The sequence below is a fragment of the Hyaloscypha bicolor genome, assembly GCF_002865645.1.
Source record: "Hyaloscypha bicolor E unplaced genomic scaffold K444scaffold_136, whole genome shotgun sequence".
Lineage (NCBI taxonomy): Eukaryota > Fungi > Ascomycota > Leotiomycetes > Helotiales > Hyaloscyphaceae > Hyaloscypha > Hyaloscypha bicolor.
The window spans coordinates 1,418,870-1,446,456 of NW_020194638.1; the positions used below are offsets into that span (position 1 = coordinate 1,418,870).

Consider the following 27,587-nt stretch of genomic DNA (forward strand, 5'->3'; position numbering starts at 1 on the left):
GTTCTTGTCCAAGAACCCCAATCCGAATTCATAATTTTGATATTCAGAAGACGAGCTTCTGAAAGTCGAAAGTATGGCATGCCAACAATTTCATGGCGCGCCGAGGCGCCCTTTTCTCTCATTGTTTTTCTCATTTTTGTTCTTGACTTCGTTGTTAGGAAGCGCGACAGCATTGACTCCGGCGCGAAGGGTTGCAGATGCGGAGTTGGATAAAGATGTAGAAGCAATGATTGCGCGGGCAACAACAGGCGATCAATATTTGTTGGGTGTTGGAAAGGCAGATATCACTGGGTACAGACACTTGATTTTGCCCCTTACTAGATTTGACTAAGGTTTCTAGACCTGTTGTTGAGCTCAACTTCATGGGTTATGCATCCCTTGGTCAGATTGGGACAGGCCTTAGACAGAGGTGAGAGCGCCGATATGACGTCTTCGAGGCCCAGGTCTAATATCTCCAGAATCTACTCCCGTGCTTTCATCATTGGGAGCGTAACAAATCCCGAAGACCGTTTTGTATACCTTGTTATCGACACTGCAATGGGAGACACAGCAATCCGCTACGGCATTCTTCAAGGTCTTGCAAATCTTGGATCCGGGTATTTGATGTACAACCAAAGCAACGTTGCTGTGACTGGAACCCACCAACATTCCGGGCCTGGAGCTTGGTTGAACTATCTTTTGCCCCAAGTTACGAGTCTTGGGTTTTCGAAACAGAGTTATCAGGCAATTGTTGATGGATCGGTTCTTTCGATTCAACGGGCCCACCAAAGTCTTGCACCTGGCACTTTGAGTTACGCAGATACGAATATCACGGACGCGAACATCAACAGAAGTCTTTATGCCTATCTCCAGAACCCGGCGGATGAACGAGCTAAATATGATGCTACTGTGGACACGACTCTCACCATGTTGCGATTCAAGAGAGCTTCAGATGGCCTGAATACTGGAGTTTTGTGCTGGCATAGGTAAGAAACATGCAACGCCCAAGACTGGTAGCCAAATATTCTGCTTTTCAGAACTTCAAGTTGACCTCTTCTGAAGCGTTCACGGAACCTCTATGCTTGAGAACAACACCCATGTGACAGGAGGTGAGCATCTAGAATCAACAGCTTGCAATCAAGTACTAATCCAAATATCAGACAACAAGGGTGTGTCCAGTTACTTGTTTGAGGAAGCAATGAAAAGTGATCAGTCTGCTGCTCCAGGATTCGTGGCAGCTTTCAGCCAAAGCAGCGTCGGTGACACTTCACCCAACGTTCTTGGAACTTGGTGTGATGCTACTGGAGAGCAATGTGATTTCGAGCACAGTACATGCGGTGGTACTACCCAGGACTGCCACGGACATGGACCGGAATACCAGAAGCTTGACTTGGGCGTAGCGAGCTGCTACGAAATTGGCAGACGGGTGTATGCTGGAGCCAAGACACTCTATGTGAGTATCTCAGAACCGAACCTTTTTTTGAGGGGAAAGAGACTCATTTGATAGGATAATTTCGATAGCCAGGCGACAGCTGTAACAGACCCCAGCGTCAGATTTTACCATGTGAGTCTGAGCCTCTCCGATGAAGCTTGCAAGTCATACTAACGTTTATAGTTCTTCAACGACATGCAATGGTACAGCTTCCCTCTTCCCAATGGAACAGTTGTCCAAACCTGCCCCGCCGCCATGGGACGATCCTTCGCAGGTGGAACCACCGACGGACCTGGAGCCTTCGACTTCGTGCAAGGCGACAACTCCTCCATGGCACAGAATCCCTTCTGGACCGTTGTGTCCGACCTCCTCACCACTCCCACGCAAGAGCAAGTCGACTGCCAATACCCCAAGCCAATCCTCCTCGACGTTGGACAGATGCACGAACCATACGACTGGAGTCCCAATATCGTCGACATCCAAAGCTTCCGCGTTGGCCAGCTAATCATGATCATCTCCCCTTCCGAAGCGACGACTATGACAGGCCGCCGCTGGAAAGCCGCCGTCGCAGAAGCGGCAACCAGTAAATCCATCGTGACCAGCACGCCTAAGGTCGTTCTCGGTGGACCAGCAAACACTTACGCCCATTACGCCACTACACCGGAGGAATACAACGTCCAACGATATGAAGGAGCATCTACTTTGTATGGGCAATGGGAGTCCTACGCCTATATCCACCTTTCAACTTCCAGCATCGGATACCTCGCAGCAGGCGCCGGCCAGCCCGCACAAGGCACCCTCCCACCAAATAATGTCAACAACTCCCTCAGCTTTATCTCCGGCGTCGTCTATGACAACCCCCACCTCTTCACCTCCTTTGGCGACGTCCTCACGCAGCCAAAAGCCAGTTACAGCATAGGAGACGTCGTAAACGCCTCTTTCGTTGGCGCCAACCCACGCAACAATCTCCGCTTGGAGGGCACATTCGCCACGGTCCAGCAGCAGGTAAACGGCAACTGGACGACGGTGCGAGACGACCATGATTGGCATCTCGAGTATACGTGGGTTAGAGATGATAGCTTGTTAGGGAGTAGCCATGTGGTGATTAGTTGGGAAACGGAGTCTTATACGACCGCGGGCACATACAGGATTGTGTATAATGGGGATGCAAAGGCGCCGGTTACGGGGAAGATTAGTGCGTTTACGGGGACGAGTAGTACGTTTACTGTATCCTAGTCTGGCTGATTGGGAGGGAATGGGACGGCTTGTAATTAGGTTTTTGATTGTCATAAGGGTAATGAATATTGTTAATGTCCTAAGGGGTTTGGTTCATGTTTAACGAATTATTAGTCTACTCCAAATCCTGCCGGCGCACATAGAAGTCTCTATAAATTCCCCAAGTTGGAAAGCACATTCATATCCACTGGACCACTGCGAATATTCAGCGCACCAGGCGTTTAGGGAAACAACCAAATTACAAACTGCGAAAGTTCGATCTTTTGTAGACCATTGGAAGAAGATTTCCCCATCAAACTTTCAAATTGGAATGTAATCTTACATTGGTACCAGAGAATTGCCAACACCAACTCCTGCCGTGCCAGAAGCCTCCGCATGACCTTTACACACAAGTATCCACTCAGAGACCAGGGGCCAAGGACTTTTTCTCATTTAAAACAATTCGCGCACTTTTACGTCGCCTTTGCACTTTAAGCTTTGTTTGAAACATGAATTGTTCAAAGCTGAATATCGCTTCTGAAGTCAATACCATTTCTCTGGTTCCCCCGCGTTTCAAGTTTCACTCCAGCACACGGTAAAACTACCACCCAAATTTCGCCATTTCATAACCAACATCTACAAGTTCAACTGTCCCGAACGATTTCCTTCCGGAACAATACAACGCCCAACCCACCTCCGCTAACAGCCCGTCACGAACCCGAAACGGCGGAGTAAGTGATCCGTTCTCCTACCTTTGCTAACGCCTCTCCAAAGATATCGATGCGGTAGGCACGTGATCGTAAAGGATCAGAAGAAGTATGCAATCTGCTACCGCTATGATTCCGTCAGAATCAAGTTCGCAACGGATCGTAATGGATCAGCAATCCCATCGTCGGCTGTTATTGGAGAGAGTGGGGCAGATTCGATCATTTGGTTAGATAGGCTCAAGGCGAATGGGCAGAGTATTTGGATGACAGGACCAAGACCTGGCGGAAACGGCAAGAAAGGGAAAGGTTAGTGACTACAATCGGAATGTCTTCTCGATCATTGGCTGTTCCGGCGGGGAAGAAGACCAAGAAAGCAGGCAAAGGCGAGGCGAACGACAGACCGCCAACCAATAAATCAAGCTCAGTCGAACCGAAGCAGACTCTGAAGCGTAAGGCATCCTGGTGATCAGAAGTATTGCAACGACCAGCCCAGCGTTGAGAGAAGAGATCGGATGTTAACAATTTCTCGAATCAAGTTACGTCCTTCTCTGCCCCTCCGAAGAGCCTAACGGATCCCACCCGGTCTTCTCCAGCAAAAAGTATTCCTAGCCTGAGAGTGTTGAATGTAAGGAGGAATGGATGAAAGGTCGCCAGATGTGGCTGGCGAAGTGGCTAGAAAGATCGGAGGAGATTGCGTCGACATCTTGCTTCATTGGACAACGACGAGAACTCGCCTGTGTTGGATATTGCGAAGGGCAAGATGAGGGTCTCTTTTGGCCCTGGCGGCATTTATACTAGAGACAGCGTCAAGAACCGAATCTGAGGAGTCGTGTGGCTGGCAAGGGGGTGGCGGTGCATAACGTGACTGATTCACATCTCGTTCCTATATCAAAATAGAAAGTCCTATAATTTGGCATCGCAAATGCAACCCTTTTAAACTTTCATCCATCTGACAACGAGAACTTCCACCTTGAATCGTTTTATGGCTATCAGGAGAGCTTTATCAGCCTCAAATACCAACCAACCCCCACCTTCTCCATCGGGTCTAGCTCCGAAACTGTGCTCAAGCTCTCCCGGGCTCAATTTCAAGCTTCGTTCATTTGTTCCTCTATCTCGAGTCATCTACGCCAATATATATATCAAATATGGCGGAGGGTAATGACCCTCACCCAAAGTTTCACGACCCTCTCCTCTCCACCCAATCATCTCCTCACCATGGCCGTCGGTATCGTCCTAAAGCACCGATTACTGTCGTCACCCTCATCTTACTGGTACTGGGACTTCAATTCATAGTCCTCCCACGATATGTTTATCAAATCTCTCCGAGCGAGGTCAAATTGTCACAATTTCACCTCGATCGTCTCGAGGCTAGGCTTCAAAAATGTGCCGAGATCACCACCCCACCGGTTCGATATCCCGTGACCAGCGCTGGATCACGAATCAATCCAAGGTGGAACCCGTTCACCGGACAGAATGAGACAGTTGTATTTAAGAATGTGAAGCTGTTCGATGGGGAAACAGTTCTGGACAAGAAGGTTGATATCGTGTTCAAGAAGGGGATCATCGAATCTGTGGACACAGCCGGAAAATCAGTCACCTTTGACCGCCATGCCAAAGTCCTTGATTTGGAAGGGAAGTTTGTCACACCAGGTCTAGTTGACCTGCATTCTCACCATCTTGCTTTTGCTTGGCCTCTCCTCCGCGATACCGACGATTCAAATGAAGTCAACCCTGAAATGGGTCCAGTAACGCCCCAAGTCCGGATCGTCGATTCTATCAAAGCCTATGATTTTGCAACCACCGTCATTGCCTCTGGTGGTGTCACAACATCCCTCATTCTCCCCGGTTCGGCGAACATCATGGGTGGCGAAGCTGTGCTTGTCAAGAATGCATTGAGGTCTGGAGAAAATTCAGAAGAAGTTGTGGAAGAGATCCTGCTCGAGCACGGAATTCCAGTCTCTCAAAGAAGAAGGTTCATGAAAATGGCCTGTGGTGAGAATCCAAGACGAGTGTACAAGCACACTCGAATGGGGAATGCTTGGTACTTCAGGAAACACATGGAGAGAGCCAAAGAGTTGATGGGAAAGCAGGATGCGTGGTGTCTCCAAGCTGAGGCTCTGAAAGAAGCTGGCAATGTTGCTGCCATTTCCAGCTTCATGGAATCCACATTGAAGGATGGCGGTGCTACTGATTATCTTGAATACGATTCGAGTATTGGCATGCTTCGTGGAAAGGTTGGGGTCAACATTCATTGCTACGAGACGGAAGACTTTTGGGACATGATTCATCATAGTAAGGAGTTTGGCTTCAGGATTCAGGCTTTTCACCATGCTTTGGAAGCCTGGAAAGTACCTGAGATGATCAAGGACAGTGGCGAGTTAGTGAAAGCCTTACATGAAGACATCCCGAAAGCTCACATTCTACAAGTAACATCACGATTGCAACTTTTGCTGAATTTGGTCTTTACAAGAAGGAAGCTTACGAAGCAAATCTGTGGGCTGGCAAAATCCTGGCCGAACACGGGGTGCCAGTGGCGTACAAATCAGTAAGCTCTGCCAGTATCAAGAAGGGTCAGGTTGCTAATGATATGTCAGGACCACGTTGAATCAGAGACAAATGCAAAATATCTACTGTGAGTTTTCGAGTACTGCCGTTCACTTGAACCCAATTAACCACGATTTTAGTTACCAAGCCGCAACCGCTCATTCTTTCCACCTCTCTGAAGATCTAGCACTTCAATCAGTAACCAGTGTGCCAGCTCGATCTTTAGAGATTGACCACAGAGTTGGGTATGCGCGTGAGGGATACGACGCCGACCTTGTTGTATGGGATTCTCATCCCCTCTCTATTGGAGCAACGGCTTTGAACGTCTTTATCGATGGAAAGGATGTTTTAGATGCCAAAATGACTGAAGACAGTTTGTCAAAGGTCGCGTCTGGGGGTCCTCACGAATTGAAGAGTCCGGACATGCGACCCACCGTTGCGGCTGACATCAAAGAAAAGAGCTGCAGCGCAATTGAGAAAACTGGAGCCAAGATTGCGATCACTGGAATTCAACGATCTTATCTGGATGTTGGCTTGGGACCAACAGCGAAATCTGGTAGTCTCACATTGGTCGTTGACCATGGCACGATCACTTGCTTCGACTCTGAACCTCAATGTGCTAGCGCAAGCACAGAAAGCACAACGATCAGTCTTAAAAATGGACATGTTCTCCCTGGGCTCACCGCAGTCTCCGTTAGTCTCGGTCTCATGGAGATTTCATCGGATTCATCAACTGGCGATGGTGAAATCAGGAAAGGGAGCTTAAATCCGAACGATACCGTTTATGCCAAATACGGGGTTCATCTCAATGGAAAAGCTTTTGCTAGAGCTAGAATTGGAGGTGTCACTCGAGCTGTCACTGCACCTTTATATCAAGGATTCGTCGACGGCGTGAGCACCGGTATCAAGACGAGTGGGAAGAAGACAATTCTGGATGGTGGGATATTCCAAGACGATGTGGCTTTGCATTTTGCTATCGGACAGGCGGCGAAAAGTATGAACATTTGATTTCTGCTGTTTTTAGAGACAAATGCTAACCGTTTAGGTGAATCTTTATCAACGATCTCATCTGAAATCTCGAAGCTCCGCCAGATCCTGTCCGAAAATGCCGGTAAAGATAACATCTACGGCAAAGCAGCAGACGGCGCATTTCCGCTTGTCGTTCATGTCCAGAATGAGGTATACACCACACTCCCTCCGCTGTCTCCTTGATGTTAATACAAGTCAGTACGACATAATGCAACTCATTAAGATTAAGCAAGAGCTTCCGGTCATCAATCTGATCCTCCTTGGGGGAGCCGGAGCCCCTCTCGTTCGTTCATTGGCCCCCTTCCTCCTATCTTCTAATCCTCTTCGCAGGTAGCAAAGGAGCTAGCTGCAGCAAACATTTCTGTCATTCTCACCGCAAATCGAGGCGCTCAAGACACTTTCGAAAAGCTCAACTCGCTCCCGGGCCCACCACTCTCCAAGTCTCCCGCTGCTGTCCTTGAAGAAGCAGGGGTCTTATTTGGCCTTGCGATTAGTGGTGAGGGTAAATCTATGCTTTCTCTCCTTCGACCCCCAAATCTTCCCTCTGAAATCTATGTCGGCAGCGTGAGAAATCTTGACCACTAATTGGGAGGCAGGCGATTCGCACCTCCACAATCTCCCTCTCGAAGCCAGCTGGGCCGCCAAATATGCAGGTCTCTCTTCAAAGGAAGCCGTGAATCTCGTCTCTCGGAACATTGAGCAGATTTTGGGACTCAATGTCAAGGAAGAGAGTAGAGATTTCGTAGTGTTTGAGGGAGATCCGTTGCAGTTTGGAGCCAGTGTGGTGGTTGCTTTCGATGGGCAGGATGGCAGTGTGAGCTTATGCTGGCCTGAATCCAACTAATGATGTGTAAGGTGAGAGAGCGGCGGGGAGATGCAATGAGTTACACAGGTCCTCGCATGTGAAGTTTCGAACGTCTCAGTGTGAAGGGCTCAGGAAGTCTTGAGCTATTTATCCATTTTCAACTTCTTTTGTATTTTTGCAAAACCTTTCTATGACTCCATATTTAGCAACTCCCATTGCAAGCAACTACTGTCTAGCTCTCGTCCTCTTGAGCAGAGCCAGGTCAGTCTTGATCGAAGACTCTTCGTTGTTGTTCAACTGGGTTGCTCTTGCCTCGAGTCTGCCCTTGCCCCGAGTCTGCCCTTGCCCCGAGTCTGCCCTTGCCCCGAGTCTGCTCCTTCCTTTCTCTTGACCTCTCTCCCTAACAACTTAGTGCTGCAGCCCACCTTATAGTGTCCCATCACCCACCTTTTTTCTTGCTTTCTTCTTCTTCTTAAGCTTGCGAATCATGTCTTCTTGCCGTGCATCCAAGCCCACCCGAGCACTGTTTGGCCTCGCCACCCTAGCAGCTGTTCAAATGTCCATTCCAGCTCGTTCTGCCTCGAGCAACACCCGTTCTCGTATTCCTATGCGCTCCCAGCACTTTGTTTCCTCTGTTTCGACTGTCGCCATCCCAGCGCAGTCTGCCACTCCTTCGGTCTCTCGACGACCACCTGTTCCCACCACCGTCTCTGCCTCTTCTATGCCCAAGAAGACAGCGGACTCAATTCTCAAGCATGTAGAGCGTGTAAGTATTGCTCTGATTTCTTTTCGTGTTCCTGTGCAATTGGGGTCGTCGTTACTGACCCAGATTGCGACCGGCAGCTTCGTAAGACTCGTACCGCCACTACGACTTACAAGGTCGCTTCTGCATTTGCTACCACGAAGCCGGCAGTGCTTCCTCCTGCCAAACCTCAGCCTGTTCCTGTCCCTCGACTTGCTTCTGTACCACCGTCTCGCGTTCCTTCGACCACGTCGGCGACGTCATCGTCGGCGTCGTCTGCCCGCACCGAGCGGTCGATCGATGCGCACATTGAGCGAGTAAGTTTATATCACCCCAGCTCCATACCTAGCCCCTCGGTTTTTCATCTTCACTGTCTCTCCTACGTGTTCTGTCCCTGCGCATTTTTGATGAATTTGCATACATCGTGCACAGTACATTCATTGTCGTCTTACCTGCAAGTGTACGCATCGCCCTCAACACATCCATTCTCTTGCTTCCTGCAATGTACACATCTTGGACAGTACATCCATAGCCTTCCTTCCTCAATGTACATATTGGGATAATGCATCCCTTGTCGTCGACGACTGCAATATACAAATCGTGCGCAGTATCTCCTTTGTCATTCTTGCAATGCACCTACCGTGCACAGTATATCCATCATCCTTCACTCTTATACTGACTTATTCGCCTGCAGGTTACTAGAGCCAGAAGGAAGGCCACGCCAGCGGTTTCCATTCGCCCATCGCCAGTGACGTCCCGGAAGGTCAGCCCAGCGCAGCCACTTCGAGTGGTCAAGAAGTCGCCCGCCGGTAAGCCTTAGCCCTACTTTCAATGCCCCAAAGACTCCATGAACATTCCATGCTAACAGTTTGATGGAAGTTGACCTTGCCGTGGTCGATGACCGACTCGCTCGCCTGTCCGTGGCGCCGCTCGTGGTCGTCAAGGCCAAGCCCAAGGCTTCGAAATCTGTCCGATTTGTAGAGTATGGTGGATGGAACATCCACAGCATCAAGGTAAGCACCAACTTCTTGTAACATCAATCCCCCTCGTAGCAATGCCCAACATTTATTGGGACATTCTACTCGCAACGTCCAACACCTCCTGGGATATTCCATTCCCCAATGCTGACTCTTGTTTCTTGGAAATAGGCTTTTGAGGCAGACTCGCCTCCGAATACTTTCCTTTCCCTCGACGAAGCGAAGCTTCTTCAGCCAACAGCCAACAACGGCCGTGGGAAAGGTCCTGTCTACGATGGCAGCTATTCCTTGGTTCAATCCAAGAGAGAAATTCGGTGGCCGCCACCAGACCATGATGGGCCGATCATCGATGGATCGACTACCGCGCCGTCGGGCTGCCGCTCTTGTGCCGAAGTAAGTGTTTCCATTGTTCCAACTTCCTGGAACATTCTGTATTGAGCAACTGCTGACTTGTATCTAGGCCGCAGCCAGGGGGACGCCTGTCATTCGATATCGTCCTGTACTAGTGAGCGTCTGGTGTTCCGCATGTTTGTCCGATCCGGCCAGACGGCCGTTTTATGTTCCACCACTTGATGACAACGGCGAGGATGATTACTTGGACCAGTGCCAAGGCCCTCATCATCATTCTCCTGATGACTGCCAGTACTATCGATGCGCCTTCAAAGCCAATGTCCGTTGGCTTTATGACAAGTTTCCGGATCGATATGGCTTTTGCGATACTATTCTGAATGCTTGATTTCATTCTTCTTCCGCACTCTTCAAGACTTTCGTTGGACGCTTGAGAGAGTGTCTGCGTGCGGCCATTTCACTCTTTCTAGTCTCTAGGCGGAGAGCTAGCTCGCTTCGGCAAATTCCCAGTTCATTAAATCAACAATCCTTTTCAGCTTCTTTGGGCAAAGAGCTGATGACTGCTTCGGCAACATTACATTCTCTTACTTCGACACAAATCACTTTCTTTCGAAGACGGACTGGGAACCCGTTCTTCTCCTCGTGTCTGGATGGTGATGCTTGTACCATCAATCACTCCAAACCTTCTTCTGCCGGCCACTGGAGAGCTGGCTACTCTACCATCTTGTGCCTTGGGGAAGGAGAATCTTGGGGGGGTTGGGGGTAGCTGCTTGCTTTGGTCGGGGTCTGGTTTCTGCTGGGTGACAGGCAAGATGTGTGTGCCGCTCATTGAGCATAGGGCCATCTCTTCGTCTGAACATCACCTGTAGCGCAGTCCTGAACCAGGTAACGTGGCCTCGCAAGCTGACCTGTTCGCTAACATCTACAGGCTCTTTTGGTATTGCTAACATTTAGTGCCCCAGTGTTTTTGCCAACTGTTAACTTCTAGTGCTTTCGTTATTTCTGCTAATTGTTTATAGGTAACCTTCCATTGAGAGCTGCCTTCACGGGGCGGAAGGTGTCAGTACCCAGGCTTATTTAGTCTGGCGAAGCCAAAGCTCTCATCAACTATTGATCTGTCGAATTGTGACCTCCGCGGGTGTGCTTGCATCGCAAGAAGAAGTGGGCTCATTGAATTTGGTGCTTGTTGCAGGTGTTTCGTTGTATTGTATGTAGTCAATCAGATCCTGCATGGTAAATTCAACTTCCACTCTCACTCCCAAGAAAACTGTTATCCCATCAACTGATACGCCGTGGCAATATCAACATAGAGATCGAGTCGATTCTCAGTGTTAATGAACTTGAGATTCGTAGTTCCAAACCTCTTCCCTGTGTTTATACTATCCTCTTTTGAAGCTTCAGCTTTGTATCGATTCTCTGCCGCTGCACCAGTTCCAATCACCCTGACCTTCCCTTCCTCCTTTCGGACCACGATGGCTTTCTGAGTTCCGTGAACCAAGCAGATATAATCTCCAACCCGGCTTTTGTGTGGAGCAAGACCGACCTTCCCGGATGACTCGTCGCCATAATCTGGAACTCCACCAAGCAAAAACAATCTTGGATCTGTGGAGGTCGGCTCTGGCTCCACAAATTTGTCGCTCTGCATCTCGTCAAAATTTCGAACGTTCTGATCAGCAAAGAGCAAGCAATCCGGCGTCTGAGGCTTAGGGACCGAAATGTCTCTGTCGAACGATTCCACAATTCTCAAGTCCTCGACCTCAACGTCCTCCAACAGCTCTAAGAACTGATCACTCTCCTCCCTTGCCGAAGGTTGCTCGTTGGGGAAAAGATGGCGATTCATGCTGGCTTTCCAAGTCGCCACAGCTTTAAAATTGGACATGATTTCTTGGTAGGTAGGACCCAAGTGAACGATCCGCGCAGAAACACGTGCCGTAACCAGAATTTTGGCAGTTTTCTCGTCTTCGTCGAGCTCCAAGTCGACTAGGGTGGATTGAAAGATATCTCGAGCAAGGTCTTCTGCAGTCGCGATTCCCTGGCCTCCCAGTAAATCTTGGACCACTTTTCCGAAACAAAGTGTGTCAATTTCAGGCTCGGAAAATGGTGGGTTATTCTTAGGTTGATTGGCATTCTTGAAGCGAATAACATCCTTCCAAACCTCATACGGACTTTTCCCTAACCCCAGAATGTCGAATTAGCATTGCCTTGAAAGGTGTGATTTGGAGTTGAGACAGTGCCTTATAAGAAATTCGGACTTACCATAATCCATAGGAAAGCCGTCCTGACAATCCACCCCCAATCCGACGAAGCCATAAATATGATCCCTTGGTTCCTTGCAGAGGGAATCTCGATGATTCTCAATCAAAGCCTGAAGTTTATGGCCATCTTCATATTTCTCATCGATCTGTTTCTGCAGCTTGACCGGCAAACTATCCCGAGTTTCTGAATTGGACCGAAAGTTTTTGATCAATGCCGACCACTCTCTCTGAACAGTACCATAGTGGACGAGAATTTTCCTCGCGAGACCGACTTCTTGAATAATCCAGACTCTTCTCCAGTATGGATTTTCTGCCAAAGTTCGCAGGACCGGGTCTGGTTCGATGGATCTCCATGCAACCGGGCTTGCCTTAGCGCCGCTCTCCTGCTCAGAAGGTGCATTGACAATACCTAGCCAGACTAAGACACACTTCGCCCTCGTGTAGATAAACGGCATAAAGCTAATCTGCGAGTTCTTCTCGGAAATGTCGGACTGGTTGATACAGATTGCATCGATCCAAAGAACCCTCTCTTCAGAGCGGTGTTGCAGGTGTACCAAGGCATCAAAGAGATTCTGAGCAACTGTGAAGTCATACCCATCAATTGTAATTTTTCGACGGATGGTCTCGTCGCCCCATGTGTAAGAAAGTGCTTCATACTTCGGTTTCTGTGCAAATGTGACCTGGATCAATCTGCAATTGATCAAGGTGGTAGAATCTTGAGCTGGTTCGAGGATGAGCAGTCGAATGCCATCGACTGTGGTTTTGATTGGAGTATACTCGAATGGAGAAGTTGTTGGAGGCTCTTCGATGGAAGCAGGGTTGAGGATTGGGACTATCCGCTCGATTTTAGCCATTGCAACTAACTGGAACTGGACAGTAGAAAGGAAAAAGCCGTGAAAGAAATTCTGAAATGATGCGACTGAGCTGCTATTAATGCAAGACCATGCAAGCGACTGCCAGGGGTTCACAGGGCAATTCCAGGGGAAACTGGGGTAAGACCGCCACTGAAGCGGACGAATATAACGCCGGAAGAGTTTGTTCAGTGAACCGAGGCTCAAGGGAAGGTTGCTGTTCAAATAATTCCCATTATGAAATTATTGGAACTGTACAGAGTATCATAAAACTCCAACTGTTGCGGATCATTGTCTTTGATATGCCACGAACGCCCCGGATATACTTCCCAAAGCATTACTCCAGTGATCAAAGCCTATTTCTAACTCATCTTCATCTTCCTTGTCGTCTTGTTCCTAATCTTCGCCTTCACCTTCGTCCTCCACGGGTGTATCCTCTGCCTCTTGGCTCGATTCCTCCTCCACGGGTCTCCTCCTATTCCTTCTCCTATTACTGCTCTCGGCTTCGGCTTCTTCCTGGGCCTCCTCTTCTTCCACAGCATCATTCTTTCTTTTTCCACCACTCCTTCTCTTGCCCTTCAAGTATTCCTCAGTACTAGTGATCGCCTTCTGCCCAACGTACGCTTTCCCAAGCCACGGAGTCTCACACGTCGGACACTTCTTCCCCGGCCTCGAGTTCCAGAATGCAGCTGTGCAAATATTGTGCAACCGGACATTGCATTCTCTCTCCGTGCATCTCTGCCCAATCGTCACAATCTCCTTACACGCCTGACAGAACTTGATTCTCTGCCACGATTCCGGGTCATCGGAATCATTATACGCTTCAACCAGCCAACTCCTCAATTCCAATAACGCACGTGGAGAGAGCGTGTAAAAACCTTCCGCGCTCCTCTCAAGCCAAGTCTCTTTTACCAGATTTGCCAGCAGCTTCTCAGTTTCGTTTTGTGTCAGGCCTCTATCGGATGATTGTGTAGCTTGTGCAGGCTCGCCTCCTCCGCTTTGCCTACCGCCGCCTTTCCGGACTTTGATCTCCATTGCTTGCATACTTGTGACCGCCATGACTTCTCTACGTTTCGTATTGTGGGTCTCGAACATCGCATCTAGGAGCCGCTTGATGTAAGATATCTCGTCCGCTGTTCGAGTAGTCGCGAGTTGGGTAAGGGGATCGCTGACGCTGTTTACGAGGGCGTATATTCGCTCTTTGGTGGTTTGATGCTGGGTGCTGCGGATTTCGTAGTCGTAAGGAGAGATGGCGTCTGCGGCAGCGGATATGTATGAATCGAAATCTGCCTGGGTTACATCTTTTGGATCCGTTTTCCTTTCTAGGAAGTGTGAGCCATGTCTTGACGAGGCTGAGGGATTTGCTCACCTTCTTGTACGGTGAAGATGGCTGCGAGAACTTTTTGGCCATCTTCGAATTTCATAGCCCCGCGAGCAAGGAAGGATTGAAGAAACGCGCGGTTTCCATCGTTGTAATGGGCTGGAATATCTTCGGCATCCGACATCTTTGCTGTTAAATTGAGGTTGTTGAAGTTCTGTAGACTCTTCAGGTGTGGGAGACGCGATTTGGTGGGACGTGTTTTTAGCGTGTTTTTGGGATGCCTGGTAATATATTTGGCCCCCAGTTCGAACTTTTCATCACCTCCTGCTTATAAAATCATTGTTCATCATTCTTTTTATTTTTTATTTTTTAAAAAGCAAAACCCCCGCAGGTACGATTCAGAAGCTAAAGACTGAGTTCTCTTTTTCATGCCTGGTCATCGAAGCTAAGTGCCCCCCTGGAATAAGTGTTGCTCTGAGCCACCCACCTCATTTGAATGCAAAGTACTTTGTTTCCGCCTCCCCTCCGTAGGACATCATGTAGAGATTGAGTTTCGACCAAGCGATTTCTAGATTGTATCTCAGGGACAGATGAGGACATCAAGTTGGAGTGGAGAAAGTTTTTCGATTGATGTTCAAGAACTCAGGCCTGCAACTTTTGGCTAAAATAACCCTAAAGAATATCTGGGCAAAGAGAAAGCCTCCAAGCACCTGTCTTACGCCGCACTTTCTTATCTTTACTCGGTGGTCACAGTGACGATATTCTTGTCTAGAGATCCGGATCATCAGCTCTGGTCAACACAACACTTTCTGAGTCCCTTGAATCCCTGCCCAGCGGGCTCGAGAGATCAGACAAGAGTATCCATACGCCGGATCTTTGGGAACACCTAGAATCTAGGCACGAGGGGGTAGCAGTCAAAGGAAGATGAGTTAGTACTCACAGAAAGCAACATGGTCCTTGATATTCTTCGCCTTTTCAAAGGGTTCTGGATAGTACCACGCCGCATTCTTGAACTCAGTTTCTACAATCTCATGAGCTCCATCACTTTCAACTCCTCCAAAGCACACTTACTATCAAGATTGATCGTATAATACGAAGCAGCTCCCTTCCATGGGCAATGGGTTATGTGATCAGTCTTGGTCATCATCTCCATCTTGATCGACCTGAAGAACGAAGTCAAGCCACGTCTCACAATCATCCACACCAGAACTTACGAAGGTGGGAACTGAAATTAAATCAGTAAGCGTCAATTGGAAGGCCAATGGGCAACGTACGTAGATATTTCCTTCAACAACCTCGTACTCATCAGTCTCCGCGATAGTCCGGCCAGAGACCGTTGCAATTGCTTTTCCGTGAGTCATTGTGGGTACGTAGTGTTTGGATAGACGGGAATTGAAGGTTGTATTCCTGGATAGAGAGCTTGCTTTAAGTAAAGAAAAGCTCATGAGGATGTGGAATCATATGCATTGATTACAGATCCATGACGAGGAGGGGTAAGCGGGCGGGTCACGTGCAGCTCTACTACCGTTTATGGTGAGACCTGGCTCAAACTTCAAGTGCAACGCCCTGTTTTTTACATTTCGTTGTCTCAACGGAGTCAAGCTGTAATAATCGTGTCCAGCTCATATGTCATCAAAGACACTCCCCGGTCCTCTCTTAGACATGATCTCCAGGCCTCCCGTTCCAGGAACAAACTTCTTCATCCCAAACATCTTCTCATAGAACTTCATTGCACGCTCTCCATCATGACCTCCTGTGTACAAAATGGCACCCCTGAGGTCCGGCCACGAGTCTAGCGTCTCGTTGATACACTCCATCAGCCATTTTCCGATACCCTTGCCTTGGTACTCAGGGATGATGAAGACGTCGGTCAGGTAGGCGAAGGTGGATTCGTCTGTGATGACTCGAGCAAGGCCGATCTGTGTTGGTGGGGTTCGACCTGAGTCTGTTAATTGAGTGTTTGGAGTAGGTTGGAGGGGGCTGACAGGCGATTTCAGTTGATGATTCCGGGAGTGCGTAGACTCCAAAACAGAGTGAGTGGGAGAGCATGTGCTTCATCGCCTCGTCTGAAATTCGCTTCGTCCAGTACATATATTCCGAGTCAAATACCGCGTTGATGACATCATGTTGCAGTAGAGCTTGTGAGGTAGAAATCAGGAATTGGTCTCTATACCATTGAGATGTAGTTGGACTGGGCATATTGAATTGGATGGGGATTTATAAGGCATGGAAAAGATTTTTTGGTTGATCAAGGAAGTTGATATGGAGTTTTTAAATTGGACATTGACTCATAGAGTTTTGAGGGCAATTGAGCTTGATCAGCTGTGGTGAGTCATGATTCCCCCACTTTGGACCATCGAAGGGCGTATCTGATGTTGGCCTTCTGCATTGCGGAATTGATTTTATATTCGGAGTATACAGAGTTGCTCAGGGTATACTAAACCCCGAATCGGGTGGGACCGTTTTTGATTTGAAGTTCAATATAAAGATAAGTTCGGACGATAAGTAGGAAGTGCAAGGCTACCCACGTCCTTTGATCCGGACTTACCGAGTTTGACGGCAAGAGAGACTTTGGCAACAGGACTTAATGGCCCGCCATCTTATTCTAGAAAACACGGCTTCCGACAATGCTCTCTCAGGGACGTTCACCAATTCTGGGATCCAGAATTCTCTACATCTTCCACTCTCTTGCACCTCCCGGGCTTGATGGCAATGTACCTGCGTCAAATGTTGTTGCCTAACCGAACAGCAGAGTTGTGAATAGAACAACGGTGACAGAAATGAATCGCTTGGGCAGAAACCAAGAGTCCATTAACTCCAATCATTCTGGTAAGCTCCCTCTGGTGAGCTGGATCGTTCTTCGACTTGTCGTTGGTTGATCCCTCCGTACCGCCCCCACAGTCTAGGAACTTGAGACAATTTGAATATTAAGAAAAAGACGAGAGCATGAAGTGAACTTCGTGAAGATCCAGAACGATGCAAGGTCAACGTGGTACTTGCCTCAATCCATCCAACTTGACAGAAAAGTCGCGGCGCAATTTCTAAACAAAGGAAGCCACCACCCGGTGTAGCATGTTGAGAGAGATAGCGAAAAATGAGGCACCGGCAAATCAAATAGATCAATTTAATCTTTGGACCTTTGAAGGCTCCATTAGGTTCCAATTGGCACTAACCAAGACATTGGTCACGTGGATATTTGTGCCTTAAAAGCCAGGGGTGCTGATACTTCGCGTCAACTTCAAGTCAACGTAAAACTCGCGTCTGTCACAGCGACAGTACTTCACCAGCCACCACTAATTCAGTAAGACGAGGCTCCCACTTCAGCCCTATTACCACCGCAGTCGAAAGATTCGGCCCAGCCCAAATCAACATGCCTCCCTTTCGAGATGAGCACATCTTGATCATTGCGCCAGGATCGCAAACGACTTTGGCGCAACTCGGCCTTCCAGAATCGTTCACTCCTGCGTCGCATAGATTCCCCACTCGCATGTTTCCGGCCCCTGATGGGAAAACATATGAGCCGTACAAAATTCGATCCAGGAAGAAGGAGGTCGTGATCAATGGCGGGGATGTCGAGATGGGCGGAACTGTAGAACCGAAGATGGCGGAGGAAGGTGATGAAGAACTGATTGAGCTACCCGAAGACGACGAAGGCGCGATATACCCGCTTAAAGGTAGGCAATTGCCGCGTGAACTCTTCAAGCTTAACAACTAATATTGATTGCAGAGGGCCGGATCGATAACATGCCAGCTTTCTGGGCTTTTCTTCAGCATGTTCACAACACACTGTCGCCAACCTTGCACACCCCTATAATGCTGATCGCACAACCATCTTGGACCGCAAAGAACCATGAAGATCTCACAGCATTCTTATTCGAGCAGTTTAAGACACCCGCACTTTGCATTATGGACAGCGCTTTGGCGACGTCGTATGCGTTTGGAATTGCGAATGCCACTATTATTGATGTTGGATTTGGGAAAATTGATGTGACGGCTGTCACAGACTTCCAAATCTCCGGTAGAGGAACAGTTCCTCATTCCGGAGGGGAGGCTATGACACAGCGACTGATGAAGCTGCTCAAGGCCAAGAATTTCACAAGAGACATGGCAGAGCAATTGAAGCGGAGCCCGGTCTGCGAGATCCTACCTCCAGGAACTCCACTTCCAGGTACTGATGTTAAAGAAGAGGCCGCCGTCATCAGCAATCCAGCAGCTGCAGCATCCACAGGTGCGACCTCGTCGGGACCAAGCGTTCGGATTACGGAGGTGCCTCATGTCCCAGTACTTGATATGGAAGTTGGAGAAGACGACGATGCTTTTGATGATAAACAAATAGAGGATGATGGCGTATTAGACGTTGCCAGTATTGTGACGAGTGGCAAGATTCAAGAGGTTTTGGCGAGGAGAGAGAAGGAGAAAGCAGAGAAAGAAAAGCTGAAGCAAGCACGAAAAGAGAAGAGAGACGCTGAGAAGGCTGAGGCGGCAGCGGCGGCTGCAAGGCCTGCAAGACTTCCCAACTCAAAGAGACCTCGTGCGATCTTCCACTACGAGGAGATCATCAAGGATACTCCGGATGCAAAGAGACAAAAGACCCCTGAACCTACACCCGCCGCGCCTGCAGCCAGTGAGACGGCTGTCGCTAGCGAAGCTAATCCTGCAGACAGTGCCGCTGCTGCTGCCGTTCCCGAATCTGAACCGGCACCTATTGAGGATGAAGCTGCACGTCGAGAACAGCAGAAAGCTGCACGCAAAGAAGAGAGACGAAAGAACCGGGAAGAAGAGAACCCGGAGCGAATCCGTCGGGACATCGAGATTGGTATCGAACGCTTCCAAGCTGCAGATGAGGGCTATCTAGATGCGGTTGCTGATACTATTTATCGCACAATCCTGTCTGTGGACGATATCTCAAAGAGACAAGATGCTTGGGATGCATTGGTAATCTGTGGATCAGGGTCGAAAGTTCGAGGTTTCAAGGAGGCGCTGTTGACCACCCTCAACAATCGATATCTTGTATCTCCCAGCTCCGCTACGATGTTTATGAGCGAATTGCCGTCCAACCTCGCCACGCCGAGCGGTACTGGTTCACAGACACCCAACGCATCATTCACGCCCCATGCTCCTCCTACCGCCAGCGCAGTCAATCCTCTCTTGCTTGCCGCCACGACTGCGTCAAATCCTGCTCTGAATCCCAACCTGTCGGTCACATCGTACAATGGCACGCATAGCCACTCTTCTCACTCACAATCACCAACAAGCATTAAGGTGGCAAGTCCTCCAGGCTACTTCCCAGAATTGAAGCTGTACGAGGAAGCGGTTTTCTTGGGATCTCAGGTGGCGGCAAAGGTTATCTTCGTTGTCGACCAGGGATTGTCAAAGGGATTTCTTTCAAGAGTGGAGTTCAACGAAGAAGGCCCGACCGCTATCCATCAAGTGTAAGTTCAGTCCCTTGACACCCAAAGACTGTTCGCTGACCCTTCTTCAGGGGACTTGTATTCTAGATGTAATCCTTGGAGTTTGGGTGTAGGATATGAACCCTAGCTAGAGACTGCTAGGAGAACAAAAGTATACCCTTTTTACTAGATCCGTAATGATTTCAATCAGTCTTCTGAAGTTGTGCACATTGACTATTATCTTTCCGAGATAACTGCATTTAATTTGGTGCTGCAATAATGCAGTTGCAGCTTCATTCTCCCATGGAAAGCAGGCAGTACATCCACGCTCATCCCTGAATTGGCCCTGGGCCTTCAATTAACAGGTCTCGACGAGCATTTTTGCATTACAGTTAATGCTATATCATCAGGGAAAATATTCTCCCAAGTCACATGATTCTATATTCTCTCGAGAATCATCTTCAAATCCATTCTTAAAAGTGAGGCAAACGTGAATCCGAACATTCGTGTCACTTGCCGCTTTTTCAAGTTTATATCGCGCTTTCCCTTTCGCTTAGCGAGTCGACCATAACAGGACTCCTGCCCTTCCTTCTCCAAAAATATCTCCCATCCACCAACCTCGTCCGTCCAGAACGAAACGCGACGAACTCCATTGTACTTCATTCAGTAGTAGATTGTGTTTAGGGCTCTTCTCCGAGGTATGCTCAAATCCTGATTCATAGTTCCGGTTGTTTTTGAAAGCGAACCGATACTGACTTCCTTCAGGTCATTCAGCAGGATGCGTGCCACGAAGGGGAGCTTGACCATCGGTCGAGTCGGTGCATCCAAGGCCAAGAACGAAACTCCGTACAGATCTTCCTCAAAGAGGGTCGCAAAGGAGATCATCGAAATCAAGAAACTCCCAGCTCGCGCATCCAGAAAGCAGGTGAATTACAAGGAAGAGAGCGAAAAGGAATCCGAAGTGGAATCCGAAGAGGACGATGAAGGTGATTATGGTTTCGGAGTTGTCGAGGTTGTCGAGGAGGTGAAGAAGGAAGTCTTTGCCACTTTTGAGGCAGGTACAGAACTCGAGGAAGGTCTTTGCATCGTACGCAGCCTTGGCGGCGGAAAGTACGAGCTTGTCAACTTGAACACTGTTCCCCGTGGCCTTATTGCCTCAGAGGATACCGGCAACATTCTCAAGGGCGATCCAGAGCGGCGTGGGATGTTCGCAATCAATAAGGAACAATGGGACGAGGCGATATTGAAGACAGAGTTGGCTGCTAAGAGCGCTGGTGAGCAATCCAGTTTCGATTTGAACGTACGAACACATGCTGATTCAAGCAGATGGCCATATCTTTCGGCTCATGAAATTGCCTCTTGAATTACGGTTCAAGATCTACGAGTATGCCATCATTGCCAATGTCCCAATTCGACCCACTACAGCGCCTTCTAAGATTCTCGGCTTAGCTTTACTGAGAGCAAGTCGCCAAATCTACCGTGAATGTCGACCCTTCTTCTATCAGAATAATTTCAAGATCAATAGCATCGTAAAGAATTTCATGCCGTATAGAGAATCAGTCACCAAGAATGTCCAGGAGATTACATTCGATTGGTGGGGCTTCTCGCAAAAGGATATCGCAACGTAGGTCTTGGACCCTTTCAGAGCAATGTCCCTGAACTCGTGGGTCAATCATAATCGAGCAAATGCTAACTCTCCTACATAGGCTGACCTTCTTCGCACAGTGCAAGAAGCTCAAAGTTCTCCATATAATGATCACCAAATGGTCTGTCGACGCGGCGCCATATCATAGACGTCAACATACGTTCCAGAATGAAGACAGCGTTAAGCGATTCAGAAAGACCAATGGTTTCGACAAGCTCGTAGCTATTCGAGGTCTCCAGAAGGTCACTGTCCAAAATTGTGCTGGGCTATATGGAGCATCGGATGTGACACAGGAGGAGCTAGTTGCTCTCGAGGCGTTTTTGATGAGAGAACTGACTAAGCCAAGACCGGATGGAGCGGAAGTATGTGGCTACCCTTCCCATATAACTTGTATGCTAACTCTTGCCCAGACCAAAGCTTCGAAGAAACGCAAAGACAGATATTAGTGGGTTCTGCGCCACGCCTGGCCTATAGTTCCATTGATTCCAGGGACTTTTGGCTGTGGCACGATTGTTGGCAGGTATTCTCATGTGGTTTCTTTCACTTGCACAATTGGGTTGCCTGGGGTCGATCTTCGGGTTTGCATTGATCTTTGGCCTGCAAGAGAGTATGCTTCCCACGGTTTCGTGCGCTGGTTTGAGATACTTCGACTCTCTCAAATACTGGGCTGAAGGTTTTGCTTGCTCTACATGTATCACATTAGCTTATATGGGGAAGATGCTGCGTTGTTTTCACGGTTTTTGCTACGTAGCACAGAATAATAATTCACTTGTAGCAAGAGGTCCTACCATTTTTGGCCATGTCTTCTTCATTGTGCTCTGAGTCTCGACCGCTCAGCTGGACGTACGGTAGAGTTCAAAGGTTTCACCTGACGCAAATGGGATTCGCAGAGATTATCCTTTTATTTTCCTATTCTAACGCCCCAATTTCTCAACCATCACCCACCATTATGTTCTCAATTACCTGGCGCCCGCATCCAAATTTCTGGCCGCTGCAAATCACTCATACAATTCGTAAGGGTATCTCATTCTCAATCGCAGCATCATATCTTCGACACTCGTCCTATCTTCTCTCCTCCCTGACTGTCAGAGCTCTTGCGGTGCTTATCCGAACTCTTCTTCCTCGAACTCGTCGGTCTCTCAGAATGCTCCCTACTCGAAGCCGAACGACGTTCACGCTCTGTGCTTCTCTGGGACGAGTTTGGACGTCGGTGTGAGGCCGAAGGGTCATCGACCATGGGGTCGTCGTCCAGTTCAATGATTCGGCCCTCGCTGTTGACTTTTGCTTCACGCTCGAGACGGGTCTCGCGGCCGCGTTTATGGCAGTACCAGAAGACGAAGAGGAGGACTGTTCCCAAGGTTAGTACGATTTCAGTTAATATGATTGGGCAAAGGTAAAGGGTGAATACCGAACAGCCCCAAGCTCAACAAGACATTCGTGCCCATGAACGCAGGCCATCTAAGCTTCAGAGCATTCATAATAGTCTTCAGTAATCCAACAACAGCTCCCGGCTTCGTAACCAAATCCTTCAAACTTGTCGGCTTAAGGAAGCTCTTGGCAGCTGCTCCAAATCCTCCACCACTCGCACTCGCACCCGCTGTATTAAGCGCCTGTGCCTCCGTCGCCACAGCCAGCAATTCCGGCGCCAGACTACCCGTCAGCTTCGTCGGCAGCTGTGTAATCAACTTCTGCAAGAAGCTGGGTAAATGATCGTAGCTCTTGGCCAAGGTGCCTTGTGAGTCGTCAAGCAGGTGGACGAGATCGTCGTATGCGGTTGGTACGCCATTGACAAGGTCTTTGAGGATCACTGTGAATTTTTGGACGAGCTCTTGGGATTCTTTGGACATGGAAAAGGCGTTGTTGTTAACAGCGGCCAGGTTGAGGTCGTTGAGAACGCGGATTATGTCGTCTTCTTCTTTCGTGGTTTCGTCGGGTGTTACGACTGGTTTGGGGTTGGGGTCTTCTTTTTTCTGGGGCTGTTAGTTTGAATTGAGAAGTTGGGACCGGGGCAAGAACTTACCTTCTTCGTGAGACTTCGGGCCAGGAACGAGAATCGAGATGCCTTCTTGTCATCGTGCTTCTCGTTCTCCTTTCCTTTGCCTTTGTCTTTCTGTTTGGTCTCCTGCTGCTCGACAGCTAATTTAGTTGTGCCATCCCCAGCTGGTTCAGTCATGCCATTGCCATCGTGAACTACCATCTGCGCCAGATTGTTCATCGAGTCTCCAGCTTCGGGGCCGAATCGAGGTCGTTCAGGCAGAGGTGGCGGTGTGCCCTCCGTAGAGATGACACGGGTGAGAAAGTGCTCATCTTCTTCGCTGATGATGGGCGTTTGTTCTCCATCTTTGGCCTTCTTCTCAGCTTGGTGCTTCTTCACTTTCTTGTAGGTGAAGTATTCCATCATCTTGGCGGTGTTGCTTCGTTATGATCGAGGGGAGAAAGTTGGCGAGAAAGACATTAAGAGGAAATTACTCAGGTCGAGATTTCTTGGACAGGTTTCATTGAATGGGCTGCCAGTGACGCCCCATTGTTCAGCTTTTGTTCGTCTGCATAAGCCACACGTCATTTTTGATACCCCTGCAAAGCAAGATCTCGGCTCCTGTGTCGATCCCTGGAGCGCCACATTCTTATTCAACCTCAGGTTGTTGTTTACTTTCTCTCCACATTCGTCGACTGCCCCTCCGCAACCCCACGTTGTCTCGCATGGGCTGATGTCCACAAAAGCCATGGCCCTGCCCTCAATCAGCATCGCATCCATCGTTATCGGCTTCATATCATTCTCTTTTACACTTGCGATTGTAAGTCCTACGCAAATAACTCTTTTTTTTTTGGCAATCCCGGTAGTGCCGAGCGCAATTCTGTTCAGTCTCTTGGGCGGAAAACTCTCAGAAAGAAATTCTTGCTAGTCGATCGGTTTCAGGGGGTATTTTTACTGGCAATAGCTGACCCAGTTCTTCTCCAGTGGCTTCACGCATTCTGGGACGCCTTCCTAACCCTCGGTTCCGCTCCCAACCAAATCCAAGACGCCCTGTCCGTCCTCCGACAAGGCTTGTACGAAGAACGAGAACACCTCAAACGGAAACGGCGACGAGGAGAGGGTGACCACCCAGGTTCTAAATTGAAGAGTCTATACTACGAAGGCGGACCTACCAGAGTCATAAACGATGCAGTTAAAGACTTGATAAAAGAGTTCAAGAACTATGAGAGGCCTTTTTTAGTGACTCCGCACGAGGGAAGGGAGAAAGAATTGGAGTGGTCGTTTGATGCTACGCAGCAGTATTATAAAAGCGATTTTTGGCACCGGCTGCTTTGGCTAAGAGCGAGGGGACATATTTATAATATTGCCAACCGGCTGGAGAAGGCGCAGATCAGGCGGATTGCGCAGGAAACCACCGAGACCCAATTTATGTTGAGGGATACGATGGGCATGGTGAGAGAGTATGAGAACAGGCTTCGGGCTATTGAGGAGAGACTCCAGATGTCGAGGATTGGGTACTGAGTTGGGAGTTCTAAAACAGGACAATTGGGATTTATTGAGGATTAAGACATGCTGGTTGGGACGCAGTTCACAGGGAAAAACTGGGAAGTCTAGAGGGATACCGTTTTTACGTTATATGAGTACAAAGGGGGTTGTTCTCTCTATGCTAGAGAAACACCTTCCCACGCGGCCGGAAAAGACCGGAAAACTGGGACATTTGGAGGTATCTTCAGAAAACTCCGATCGCGATCGCCTGCTCACTCATCATCCTGCACCAACTCCTTGATCTCCTCAGATCCCAGAACACCACCAGCAAGCATCCCATCCTGCACCGAGACGCCCGCTGAAGAACGCATGCCATTCGTGGCCCCTTTTCCGCTTACGCCACCATCCTGCATCCAGAAATCAACTTCGTCCACTATATCATACACTATATCTTCTACTATCTGCTCATCATATCGTTCACCCACTGCTCGCAGTTTTTGCAGCTTCGAGGTTGTGGGCTGGTCACTTCCAATCATGTCAACCTCGTCGTCTTGGTCCTCGAATCCAGGTGGTGGATACCAGAAGTGTGGACCGAAGTTCACTTCTGCTGCTCCGCCTCGGAATACCGAAACTGCTGGGTAATATCCTAGCATACCATCATCCAACCCCTCTCGGGCTCCAACTTGGGCAAGTGGTTTCGATGCCGGTGGCAGGAAGGCGAAGAGGTTGGTGAATGGTGTGCCAATGAGCTCTCCGTTCTTATAAATCTTAATACTCGAATGCGGCAGTGTTCTCAGAGACGGGCATGGATGTGTTGGTCCTGGATCCTGAGTGTGCCCTGAACTAATTCCTCCGCTCGAAGAGATGACTGGTGAAGGATTCATGAGTTCCTCCAGCTCTTTGACAGCTTGGTACTCAATCTGTTCGAAATAAAGGTGTGCCTTGAATCTGATGGGGACCCGGTCTCGGATAATGTCCGCTCTCTCGATTCCAGGGTTCTCGTCGTCTGTAAGATCGACCGCAGGGTTGTAATTGCCCTCCACAACCTTCCGATGTAATGTTTCTGATGGCAGGTTGATCTCCAGTCCAATCACATCTCCTTCTCTGATATCCTCTCCTGGCGGGAAGAAATCCTTCGGCCGCGACATGTACACTTTCTGGCCTGCCACATCTCGAAGTCCGTAGCTGTAGGCATCAAACCCTACTGGCGCATCTAGCGTAGCTTCTCTTCTTGCCCACCCCATCCGCACATGCCCATTTGCGCTCTCCTCCTGAATATGGCCCCCGCCATCACTTCGTTTCCGCTTTGGTATTCCGCTGGTAATCTTACACTCCCAATACCATCTCCCCTCTCGTACACCCACGTTCGCCTTCGCCATTCTGAACCCTTTATCCGTAGTGACATGCTTTCCAGATTCATCCAAGAACATGTGTGTCGAAGTATCCTCGAAATTCAGTCGTGGCTCGAAGGGCTCGGTTTCTGATTGCCTGTAATAGAGAGAAGCTGGGAAAGCTGGATCAGCAATACAATGCGTGTAATGGAAAGCTTTCTTGTTATACACACTACATTGGTCAGCAATGCCTCTCTAAATCCTTGCAAAACTTACTGGTCCGTCGTCTCATTAAACTGTATCTCCGACCCATCGGGTGCAGTTTTCGCATGACTCGGGATGAAAATCGGACCTCTTGGGGGCTCAAAATCTGTCAACTTGGGCGGAGGCAGCTTATATCGCATAGGAGCCGGCGGCGCCTCATTCTTCTTGCTCTTCTTCTCAGTCCCTGCTTTCGGATCTGGAGTAGCTCTCGCGCTGGTATCTGGCGCAAGGGATCCAGCTTTCGATTCGCGCTTTTTCAGGGACTCCTTTTTGGCTCGAGGTGCCCGTTCTCGTGCCAGAGCTGCTTCATCTTGGGGTTTTGAGGGCTTGAAGTCTGGGTTCAAGGGGGAAGAGACAGTAGGTTGGTGGTCGTCTTCTAGAGCGCGTTTTTGTGGGATGGAGGTGATGGTAGGGGTCGTTGTAGGGGTTGCTTCGCGTTGGGGAGAGCCGGTGCCCTCGGTGGACATATTTGAGAAGCTGTTTGAACGAGTGTGGTCGCCGCTAGGGATGAGGGACGTCGCCTTGGGGCGGTTTCCTACATTTTTGATCTTCATGGCGACCCGATGCGGAAGGGCGCACGGACCAGTGCCCGAGTTGCAGGGATGTGTTTGAGGGTGCTCTCGATGTTCTGTGGAAAAGACTCCATAGAATCCAGACAAGGTTGAAGATTGGAGGATCAAATCGGGATTTTTTGCATCTTGTGGAATTTTGAGTCTGGTCTGAACTGGTGAATATTCTTCAAAGTGGAGGCTGCCAACAGAGCTTAATTCACTTTCACGCGATAAAGTGAGGAGTCAAAGGCGACATGGAAGCCAAACTGGTTAAAGAAATGAACAAGCATCAATTTTACGAAGACCTGACGTTCCTGAAGTCTCTGGAAGAGCTATTGTCGATTGATTGAGAATACAAGGTCTTTCATGCGTATAGCCTCCCTCTTCACCGAGTTGGTGACTTCGAAGCCTGATAGCCCCCAAGTACCAACCAAGCCTTCGAAGCTTCTTCCCTACCTCTTCCTTACAAGGGGGCAATTACTGTGGGTCGCTCAAGTTCTTCAATCTCTCCAATTTCGAAACTGCTCTCAAGACATAACGTAGCAAATATTATTACGAGTTCCGAGGCTCCTCTCGCCTCCTAACAATATATCCACTTCCATTTCATGAGAGTAGTCACGAGTTCACCTGCATAAAACAATGCATTTGTTGCATATCGCAGTGACCATTCACTCGGAGTTGTGGGGAAGCGGAGTGGATCTGGATTGCTGGGACGCCTCTAATTTGCTCGTTTGTGTTGCT

The 27,587-nt window shown here is 48.9% G+C and overlaps 13 protein-coding genes across 13 annotated transcripts; 6 read left to right on the top strand and 7 right to left on the bottom strand.

The window, feature by feature from the left end:
* Positions 1–45: 45 nt before the first annotated feature.
* Positions 46–3,020, top strand: K444DRAFT_667781 (Neutral/alkaline nonlysosomal ceramidase). Its single transcript, XM_024887337.1, has 7 exons — positions 46–291; positions 341–409; positions 459–965; positions 1,042–1,088; positions 1,140–1,432; positions 1,487–1,543; positions 1,595–3,020. Exons 1-7 carry the CDS (start codon positions 74–76, stop codon positions 2,645–2,647), a joined length of 2,244 nt encoding a protein of 747 aa, XP_024731073.1. The 5' UTR covers positions 46–73; the 3' UTR covers positions 2,648–3,020.
* Positions 3,021–4,478: 1,458 nt separating this feature from the next.
* Positions 4,479–7,750, top strand: K444DRAFT_539909 (uncharacterized protein; the record flags this gene model as incomplete). Its single annotated transcript, XM_024875673.1, has 8 exons — positions 4,479–5,710; positions 5,761–5,878; positions 5,928–5,965; positions 6,018–6,871; positions 6,923–7,056; positions 7,106–7,189; positions 7,237–7,408; positions 7,503–7,750. The coding sequence occupies 8 exons, from the start codon at positions 4,479–4,481 to the stop codon at positions 7,748–7,750; spliced, it is 2,880 nt and encodes a 959-aa protein (XP_024731074.1).
* A 110-nt stretch (positions 7,751–7,860) lies between these two features.
* On the top strand, positions 7,861–9,260 carry K444DRAFT_618623 (uncharacterized protein). The gene has a single exon (XM_024881362.1). The coding sequence runs from the start codon at positions 8,199–8,201 to the stop codon at positions 8,772–8,774; it is 576 nt and encodes a 191-aa protein (XP_024731075.1). The 5' UTR covers positions 7,861–8,198; the 3' UTR covers positions 8,775–9,260.
* Positions 9,261–9,847: 587 nt separating this feature from the next.
* Positions 9,848–10,262, bottom strand: K444DRAFT_136826 (uncharacterized protein). Its single transcript, XM_024870518.1, has one exon. It carries the CDS (start codon positions 10,170–10,172, stop codon positions 9,933–9,935), a length of 240 nt encoding a protein of 79 aa, XP_024731076.1. The 5' UTR covers positions 10,173–10,262; the 3' UTR covers positions 9,848–9,932.
* A 786-nt stretch (positions 10,263–11,048) lies between these two features.
* K444DRAFT_634930 (HET-domain-containing protein) lies at positions 11,049–12,887 on the bottom strand (the record flags this gene model as incomplete). Its single annotated transcript, XM_024883808.1, has 2 exons — positions 11,049–11,950; positions 12,035–12,887. The coding sequence occupies 2 exons, from the start codon at positions 12,885–12,887 to the stop codon at positions 11,049–11,051; spliced, it is 1,755 nt and encodes a 584-aa protein (XP_024731077.1).
* Positions 12,888–13,078: 191 nt separating this feature from the next.
* Positions 13,079–14,422, bottom strand: K444DRAFT_598645 (uncharacterized protein). The gene is made up of 2 exons (XM_024878543.1): positions 14,254–14,422; positions 13,079–14,206 (listed from the first exon to the last, which is right to left on the bottom strand). The coding sequence occupies exons 1-2, from the start codon at positions 14,387–14,389 to the stop codon at positions 13,281–13,283; spliced, it is 1,062 nt and encodes a 353-aa protein (XP_024731078.1). The 5' UTR covers positions 14,390–14,422; the 3' UTR covers positions 13,079–13,280.
* A 388-nt stretch (positions 14,423–14,810) lies between these two features.
* Positions 14,811–15,645, bottom strand: K444DRAFT_618628 (DUF427-domain-containing protein). Its single transcript, XM_024881363.1, has 5 exons — positions 15,480–15,645; positions 15,420–15,430; positions 15,277–15,368; positions 15,146–15,226; positions 14,811–14,973 (listed from the first exon to the last, which is right to left on the bottom strand). The coding sequence occupies exons 1-5, from the start codon at positions 15,564–15,566 to the stop codon at positions 14,942–14,944; spliced, it is 303 nt and encodes a 100-aa protein (XP_024731079.1). The 5' UTR covers positions 15,567–15,645; the 3' UTR covers positions 14,811–14,941.
* A 145-nt stretch (positions 15,646–15,790) lies between these two features.
* On the bottom strand, positions 15,791–16,586 carry K444DRAFT_618630 (uncharacterized protein). Its single transcript, XM_024881364.1, has 2 exons — positions 16,191–16,586; positions 15,791–16,144 (listed from the first exon to the last, which is right to left on the bottom strand). The coding sequence occupies exons 1-2, from the start codon at positions 16,402–16,404 to the stop codon at positions 15,828–15,830; spliced, it is 531 nt and encodes a 176-aa protein (XP_024731080.1). The 5' UTR covers positions 16,405–16,586; the 3' UTR covers positions 15,791–15,827.
* Positions 16,587–17,575: 989 nt separating this feature from the next.
* On the top strand, positions 17,576–19,703 carry K444DRAFT_646476 (uncharacterized protein; the record flags this gene model as incomplete). Its single annotated transcript, XM_024885204.1, has 3 exons — positions 17,576–17,879; positions 17,933–19,637; positions 19,688–19,703. The coding sequence occupies 3 exons, from the start codon at positions 17,576–17,578 to the stop codon at positions 19,701–19,703; spliced, it is 2,025 nt and encodes a 674-aa protein (XP_024731081.1).
* Positions 19,704–20,005: 302 nt separating this feature from the next.
* K444DRAFT_136978 (uncharacterized protein) lies at positions 20,006–21,863 on the top strand. Its single transcript, XM_024870519.1, has 5 exons — positions 20,006–20,293; positions 20,361–20,869; positions 20,922–21,219; positions 21,302–21,602; positions 21,651–21,863. The coding sequence occupies exons 2-5, from the start codon at positions 20,374–20,376 to the stop codon at positions 21,684–21,686; spliced, it is 1,131 nt and encodes a 376-aa protein (XP_024731082.1). The 5' UTR covers positions 20,006–20,293; positions 20,361–20,373; the 3' UTR covers positions 21,687–21,863.
* Positions 21,864–22,106: 243 nt separating this feature from the next.
* K444DRAFT_655748 (uncharacterized protein) lies at positions 22,107–23,754 on the bottom strand. Its single transcript, XM_024886034.1, has 3 exons — positions 23,261–23,754; positions 22,649–23,210; positions 22,107–22,587 (listed from the first exon to the last, which is right to left on the bottom strand). Exons 1-3 carry the CDS (start codon positions 23,639–23,641, stop codon positions 22,283–22,285), a joined length of 1,248 nt encoding a protein of 415 aa, XP_024731083.1. The 5' UTR covers positions 23,642–23,754; the 3' UTR covers positions 22,107–22,282.
* Positions 23,755–23,963: 209 nt separating this feature from the next.
* K444DRAFT_540598 (uncharacterized protein) lies at positions 23,964–24,736 on the top strand (the record flags this gene model as incomplete). The annotated part of the gene is made up of 2 exons (XM_024875725.1): positions 23,964–24,035; positions 24,200–24,736. 2 exons carry the CDS (start codon positions 23,964–23,966, stop codon positions 24,734–24,736), a joined length of 609 nt encoding a protein of 202 aa, XP_024731084.1.
* Positions 24,737–24,972: 236 nt separating this feature from the next.
* Positions 24,973–26,762, bottom strand: K444DRAFT_540204 (uncharacterized protein; the record flags this gene model as incomplete). The annotated part of the gene is made up of 2 exons (XM_024875691.1): positions 24,973–26,263; positions 26,308–26,762. 2 exons carry the CDS (start codon positions 26,760–26,762, stop codon positions 24,973–24,975), a joined length of 1,746 nt encoding a protein of 581 aa, XP_024731085.1.
* Between the last annotated feature and the right edge of the window lie 825 nt (positions 26,763–27,587).